General features: G+C 32.5%; 1 protein-coding gene across 1 annotated transcript in view; it reads left to right on the plus strand.

Annotated features, from left to right (window-relative positions):
* Nucleotides 1–8,123, plus strand: part of LOC106687882 (tyrosine-protein kinase transmembrane receptor Ror) — a 25,870-nt gene that overhangs the window by 7,275 nt on the left and 10,472 nt on the right. The window contains exons 8-10 of the mRNA XM_014432041.3: nt 1,726–1,888; nt 3,657–3,772; nt 5,327–5,525. Of these exons, the coding sequence (XP_014287527.1) occupies nt 1,726–1,888; nt 3,657–3,772; nt 5,327–5,525 (478 nt within the window). The remainder of the gene's footprint in view (nt 1–1,725; nt 1,889–3,656; nt 3,773–5,326; nt 5,526–8,123) is intronic.

Raw genomic sequence — 8,123 nt, forward strand, 5'->3', positions numbered from 1 at the left:
TTTGTACTATATAGTTATCCTTTCTCCTTACTTCTTCACTTAAAACAAGCTTTTATTTATGTCTGGCTTCCATACCAATTTATATGAGGAGAAGATGGGAATGCGGTCAAAGAAAAACTCAAATAAGTGAGATTTATTTATTAGGGCCAACATTTCAGCCAGATTTCCAAACCTTCATCAGGGCTAAGAATAAAGATTTTAAGATATTTGATGATTATTAATTTCAGTTCAGAAGGATAGTGCTTTTCGATTAAAATTATATTTATCTAATTTAACCCTTTAATTAAATGAATTAGGTTTCTGATAGAAAAAGATCTGCGAGAATTGTTTTTTAAAACTTGATAACAAGGAAATTGGGGAGAGAGGGGAGGAGAATAGATTCATATTTCTTTAAATTATCTTTCTGGAAGATTCTTGTTTCTTATCAGAATTTATTTGAAACTTCTAGTCAACTTGTCTTATATCTTTCGAAACAAATAGTTATAAATTTAAAAAATAAAATCATTTCAGAATGTTACTGGAAAATTTTATCATTATTATGAATAAAGTTTCATAAGTAAAATACTAGGTTTGGTATCAAGGAAAAAGGGAGTTATAGCCAGCATATTATTCTAAACGGAAGTGTAGCGAGAGGGCGCAAGTAGTTGGACCACAACTCACCAGAGCGCTCCACCTCGAGCCTCACCGAAGCTCTCAAATTTACATAGTGCATTATTTTGTAGAAACACATTGTCATTTTTGTATATTAATAATTTCTGTACATACTATTTAGCAATATCTGTACAATGAATGATAAATTATAACAATGCAATGCACGAATCTATCTCAAGTAGACATGTACCGACCGCTTCTCGGTCACAGCCGCATGGACTAGACCTATAAATAAGGGACTCAAAATCCCCCAAGTTGATCTCCCCGCTCAACATAGTATCAACGCGCACTTGGCGCCGACGACTCTGCACATACAGTGTACAAATTAATTAAACCTTAAAATACCTATGGTAGAAAAAGGATAAAAACTTGTACATACATACTTCATGTACCTTAATTCCTTTTCCTAATTAATGGAGGGTACGAAAAAAAAAAAAAAAAAAAAACCCCAAGTTGATCTTAGATCCGCACCTTCCTGGGTCTAGTCATGGCACAGATCACTCGATGCTTACACTCTACCTGAGATAGAGAGGTTTATTGCCGTTCCGTTCTCTTAAGAATTGTTTTTTTTTTGTTATGCTCATAGACTATGCCCTATCTCCTTTCCTTACTCCAGCAATCTTAGTCCGCCGGCTTCATCTCCGCAACTAAGATTGTAACCTATTTCCTATCAGTTTCACTGGCCCGCCGCTTCATCTCGGTAACCAGTAAGCTGGCTCCTATCATGACAGTTCTGGTCCGTCGGCTTCATCTCCGCAACTAGAACTGTTACTCTGCCTCATTTTCTCTCACCTAGACCTCCTCTACCTAGTCTGTGTCCAGGGCTCATCCCCTGGCACGGCCTTCCTTTCTTAACCATAATTGAATACGTCTTGTCGTGGGCCTTCTGTAATGAGATATCAGGCTGGAGAAATCGCCTAAGACCAGACAATCCCGACAGAAGCAATCTTATGAAGTTTTACTATAATTGTTTTCTGATGTACCAATATATGAAATAAATAAATTTTCATACTTTTATAACATGATTATTTTAATTTTATATTTGATTGTTATTTCTTCTCATTGTTTTAATAGAATGTGAAGAACTCACCTTGTCGTAAAGGTAAAGGTAGCGGACTTGAAATGTCAGCTTTAATCCCTGGATCCGGTTCATCATCAGTTAAGAGTGAAGCGCGGGTTAGAGAATATCATCCCTCGAGTATACGCTTTATTCAGGAATTAGGAGAAGGAGCTTTTGGTTAGTGAAATTTTTGTAATTATATCATTATTTTTATAGTGTTTGTTAAACTCAAATCATACCATTGTAATGACTCCTAAAAAATATTTTTATGATTAAAATTTTCGTTTAGACAAATACTTTTTTAGTGTTTCATATACAGTAGAACCTCTGTTATCCGGGGTAATGATAGGTATGGGGGTTCTCGGATAATCGAATTATAATATTTTATTGATTTAAGGTAATAGATAAGAAAGTTAATTTTTAAAAAATCTGTGCAGAAAATTCTTCTTAACAAACAAACGGACTCATCTGCATTATAAATTTCATAGTGAGTTAAATTAATTTTTTTTATCAAACAGTTAAAATTTTTTATAAATAAATTGGCTGCAACATTATCAATTATATTATGTAATCCTTAAAAATAATCATAACTATTCATTTTTTTCAAATAAACATTATACATATAAAATAAATGGTGTTAAAATTGAAAAATCCCTTATAAAAAAAATAAATTGGCCCCTCGTAACCCCGGATAATGGGGGTCCTGTATAAGAATTTCAAACTTACTTTATGCTTATTAATGCTCTGAAGACTTTATGAATAAATATTTGGTGGACATCATATATTTTGATTTTTTTTAACATAATAAAATTATTCAATTTGTAGCTCAGTGAACTTACACTAATTAATAAGTATTTAAAGTTGTATGCAATTATGTTAGATTATTAATTAAATGACGTCGGTTCCTTTAGGAGGATCCCTTTCTGAGATGATCGTTCATTCATTCCCTACCTTCCTCCATATGAATAGACATTCATGACATTTTCCAGTTCTGGCCGCTTTTTTCATGCTGATCGATCTAACTAAATTTTTTTTTTCAAACACTGCTCTATTCTTTATTAGCAAATGTTTTAAAGATGAGATGAGCCCAAGCCTAATTCTGGGTTTTTGAAGGCGAGGAGGGAAGGAAAGGATTCCCTTCTAATAAGTTTTGGTGTTATAATATCTCTTAGATCAAATTATACAGATTTTTGACCCATCTCCAGACTTGTTATAAGTGAACATATTAAAGTTATGGTAAGAAAGGCTACCTTGAGGCAGGATTGGCGATTCACACCAATTCCCTACCTTAGCCTTTGGCCACTTCTTCAATGCTGCTGAATTTAACTAAAATTGCTGTATAACAGTGCAAACACTGCTCCTGTTTCATTTAAGTGATGAACAAAGGGTGGCCCCATGCATTATGATCATACGCCTAATTGTAATTGGCAGCATTAGCGCTTCTTGTGGCCAATTTAGTAAGAAACAGTCTCTCTAGCATTGGGTATGGCGTTAAGCAGATGAGAGAAGAGCACCATGTTTCTTTTTGGCTACTCCCAATTATATAATTATAAAATAGATTCTAGTATTTTTCTCTCTTGTTCACTCACCACAATCATTCAATAAATCAATTTTCTTTCACCTTTAATTAAATTATCTACAGTGGGAATGTCAAGGTTCATTTCTCGGGGCCGCTGCGAAATAATTATTGACCAGCCTATATGGGAATCGAACCCACAACTTTCTGAACCAAACGCTCTTCCCAGCCCACGCAGCTATCAGGTCCTCAGGGAATAATTTTCTCATTACACCTAAAATACCACTTCTTTTTGGCTAAAACATTAACACTCTAATGGAAATCTTTAAAAAAAAAAATTAATAGTCTTGTAATATTTATAATAATATTGGTAGATTATGTTGTGTTTTGTTTTTTTTTCAGGAAGTTATATATTTTTAATTGTTATAGGTAAGGTTTATAAAGGAGAGATCTTAGGTGGAGTTGGAGAAGAGCCAATGCCTGTAGCTATTAAAACTCTTAAAGAAAATGCAACTGCAAAAACAGCTGCAGATTTTAGAAGAGAGGTAATTTATTTGTGTTACTACTGTTTTTATTTTTAATTATGAATGAATGATAACAAAATAGAACATAGTCTATAATAAATAGAGTTTAAATTTTGATTTATGTAGATTAGGTAATAAAAATGCCTAAAGTCCTGAATTTTTACTATGCATATTTGCAGAGATATGTTAGGTTTGTTCCAAGAGGCAGTCCGAAACTTGGTAATGCTAAAGTGTAACCAAGTTCTGGCATTTAACAACCTAGCTATCTGAAAAATAAATGAGAAGTATTTAAGTTTTAAATACAGTCAAATTCAAATGTTTTACACATCAAAATCCATGTTATTTATTTCAAAGATTAAAATTTTTATTAAATTGAAGAGAATAAAAGACCTCCTATCTTTAATCATTCCTTTATCATTATAAAATATTAGAATGATTAAATGAGGCAGTAAATAGTACGCAAAATACTTCAATATGACTTACTCCAATATTTGATGTTCCCCACATCTCTCATGGTTCTTAAGTATTCCCCCCACCAACTTAAATAGAAAGGGGTAGGCACGTACTGCTCTGATTGTTACCAAACAGTTATGTACTTGGTATTAAGTCCCTAGGAGCATACTTCTGGACAGTCAGAGAAATAGTCATGGTCTCCGTGGCACGCCAAAACTACTACACATGCTCCTGACAAATCAGTTTTCTTGGAACAAACCTGTTGTGTTTAAAAAAAAGTGGAGGGGTGCACCGACAACATTTGACAGCATTGTCTGCTGAGATCCCTTTACTTGGTGCAGTTTTTTCAGTTTCAAAACTTAAATGCAAGAATTACTTTTCAGTTTTTCTTTCACTCTGTTTGGACAGTTAAGGAAATAGTAAAGTGTGTTTTAAGACTTAACTTGGATACAAATTATTTTATTTACACCATAAAAAATATTGTTAACAGGGTAGGAGTATTTCTTCCACAAGATTGATTTTATTTCAAATTGCTTCAAGTTATAATCATAATTTAACATAAGAACTATTGCACCTGAGCCCATAAATGTTTTAATGCTTACTTTATTCAAGCCTTTTAAAGTTCCTTACTTTTTAAATTAGTTATCAGTGTTTAGCTGTACTGTTTTTTGTTTTCAGTATCCAACCTCCTAAAGACAGCAATACCTTCTTGCTATGTTTTGCTACTCTAAGTCTTTAAAATAAAAAAACCTACCTATATCCTTGATCTCCTCACACTTTGTTCATTCATCCATTTATTAAAATGGTATATAGCCATACATTGATTTATAATGGTAATCAACTCTAATTTAACCTAATGTTTTATTGTAATTTTAACCTGCATACTGAAACTTTCTAAATGTTTAGATTCAGACAATTAATCCTAATGTGTAACCGTGTATTTATTCTTAAGGAAAATTTGTCCCAAAATAAAATTATTTTTTCATTTCATTACATACAAACAAAGCTAAAGATAAAATAAAATATTCTTATATAAATCCCAATTAAATTTAAGCCTTTACATAATTTTCTCATTTCTTTAATTTTATAATAATTTATAACCCTAAATATTTCTGTCAACAGGTAGAGTTGATGTGTGAACTGCGCCATGAAAATATAGTTTGCCTCTTGGGAGTATGTCTGAGTCGGGAGCCTCTGTGTATGCTGTTTGAATTCATGCCTCGTGGTGATCTCCACGAGTTCCTTATTTCTCACTCGCCTCATTCAGGAGCTCCTTTGACCCAGCATGAATTACTTTCAATCGCTACTCATATCGCCGCTGGTAATGATTAATTTTTAAATATTTTTGTTTATTTTATTCAAATAGTAGCCATTATTTTCTTTGACTTTTTTCACCAAGTAAATTAATACTGTTCTTTTTGTTATAATTTATTTTTTGTTATGAAACTATTTGATGATTCTATTGTGAGAGGATGATCACGGGTGCAGAACACTAGTAGGTGTTACTTATTTTATTGTGCCAAAGTTTCGGCCCAAATTCAAGGCCTTCTTCAGAGCAAAGTACCAACAAGATAAATCCATGTTAAAATAAAAATAAAAACACTGTTAAAGCCACCTCAAATCGACTATGTCATTTTTTTGGAAGGCTTTAAAATGAACAAAAAACAAACTGGCTCGGATTAAACATTTATTTGGTTCAATTTAAACATGGTAAAAAACAAAACTAAAAACTGACATAAACAAAATATACAAGTAAAAATAAAAAGGCCTTTCAGATAAAAATAAAATTAGATAAATAAATTAAGAAAACAAAAGAGACAAATTTACAAACAATATAAATAGGTAAAATAAACACTGCTCGACGAAACGTTTGCTCCACTTCAATAGATTCGAGGAAGAGTGCTGCCGAGATAGGTCGCAGCTCTTGTTGCTAAATAAATCGCTCCAATGGTCCAGAGTTGGTGTAGTGGCTCATTGATGGTCCGAATATTCAACAGTCATATTGTATTAGGCGAGCCGACAAAATGAACGCAGACAGGGCTGGTAATGACGCTACCAGGGCCACAAATTAGTCGGAACTGCTATATTAAAGTCGAAACACAGAAAAGGTCTGGTTTCAAACTGTAGTGACGACTAAAACACTCAACAAATGTCCAAACTATTAAACTATAAACATAGACAGGGCTGCTGAGGACACTATCAGAGCTACTAATTAGTCGGAACTGCAATTAATAAAGTGGAAGCACAGAAAAGGTCTGGTTCCGAACTGTAATGACTCACTAACTCACTAAAAATGTCCAAACTATTAAATTATAATGGCAGACAGGGCTGCTTAGACACTACCACGGCCACTAATTAGCCGGAACTGCTCTAAAAAACTAAGATGGTCGGTCCGTTGCTAGGTGACGCTTCTTAGCAACAATTATCACCCCTAGCAACTGTCTCTATTACTCATTATAACATACAAATATAATTACATTTTTTTTCTTTTTGTATAACTAAATCTAAATAAAACAAAACAAATAAAAATAGATGTAACTAAATTAAATACTAATAATACTCAAATACTATTTACAATTATTTACAAGGTAATTATATATTATGGCGTTAACAAACAGTATAATAAGAAAAAGATTTTTGATAATAGTAGTATTCATGATCTTTAGTTTAACATGTTCAAGTGTGTTAAATGGAGAAATATTTCCTTCTTTTAGCATGTTAAAATGATAATGACGTCACAACATATCAGCTGAGTTTGTCACTGTTTCTTTAATTGTTGTGATAGGATACTTACTCCTAGTTTGTGTTTTGATTGTGTTAGTATTGTTTCGAACATTTTTAAACAAGACACTCAGTAGCCAAACTTTCATATAACTACCACTTTTCACTTATTGTAGGCATGTTGAAATAAATTACTTTAATCAAAACTTAAAGGCTTTTTTGAGTGTTGATGACTGTTAGGTTTTATGCCCTTTAGTCCTAATAAACAACAACTTAGACGTAAACAATAACAAGAAATTTTTGTAAGGTTACCAAACAAGTTGCTCGGAAAATCCGCTAGGAGTTCTCATGCAATTACCATTTAACATGACTTGGGTGAAGGGCTGCTCACAATCTTATACTTATAACATTTAACAAGATAAAATATTTCACTCTTAACACATCATGTATACCCCTTATAAACAGTATAATAGTCCCCAAGTTTTGAGTATATTAGCAGACTCTTATTCAAGTTATCGCCATTTTTGTGATTAATCCCATGTGTAAGACCATGATAGGCAAAAATTTTGAACAAAACATTTTTATTTTTCTGCTGCTATAAAAATTCATATTATATGGTTCTCGAGAAGGGTGCAAAGAATGCAATTGAGAAAGATTGGGTTGTCTTTGCTTATCCTCTTCGAATCGTATATTTCTGTTTTTACTTTTATCTCCTTTAGTTATTCATAAAATTATTTAATATTTTTGTATTGTTAATAACAATGAGAATTGTTAATTTTTTCAAATAAACAAAATTAAAGGTACTTTAGATGAAGATTTTTTTTTAAATTTGTCATTTAAGCCCAGTCAGACCATATCTATGAGGACTAGATCTAGCTGATATTAATGACCAGTCAGACCATATATATGAGGATTAGATCTAGCTGATATTAATGACCATTCAGACCATATTTATGAGCACTAGATCTAGCTGATATTAATGACCAGTCAGACCATATATATGAGGACTAGATTTAGCTGATATTAATGACCATTCAGACCATATCTATGAGGACTAGATCTAGCTGATGTTAATGACCAGTCAGACCATATCTATGGGAATAAGATCTAGCTGATATTAATGACCAGTCAGACCGTATATATGAGGACTAGATCTAGCTGATATTAATGACCATTCAGACCATATCTATGAGGACTA

Source organism: Halyomorpha halys, unplaced genomic scaffold (genome assembly GCF_000696795.3).
Source record: "Halyomorpha halys isolate HHAL.00 unplaced genomic scaffold, Hhal_1.1 Scaffold1021.1, whole genome shotgun sequence".
Taxonomy (NCBI): domain Eukaryota; kingdom Metazoa; phylum Arthropoda; class Insecta; order Hemiptera; family Pentatomidae; genus Halyomorpha; species Halyomorpha halys.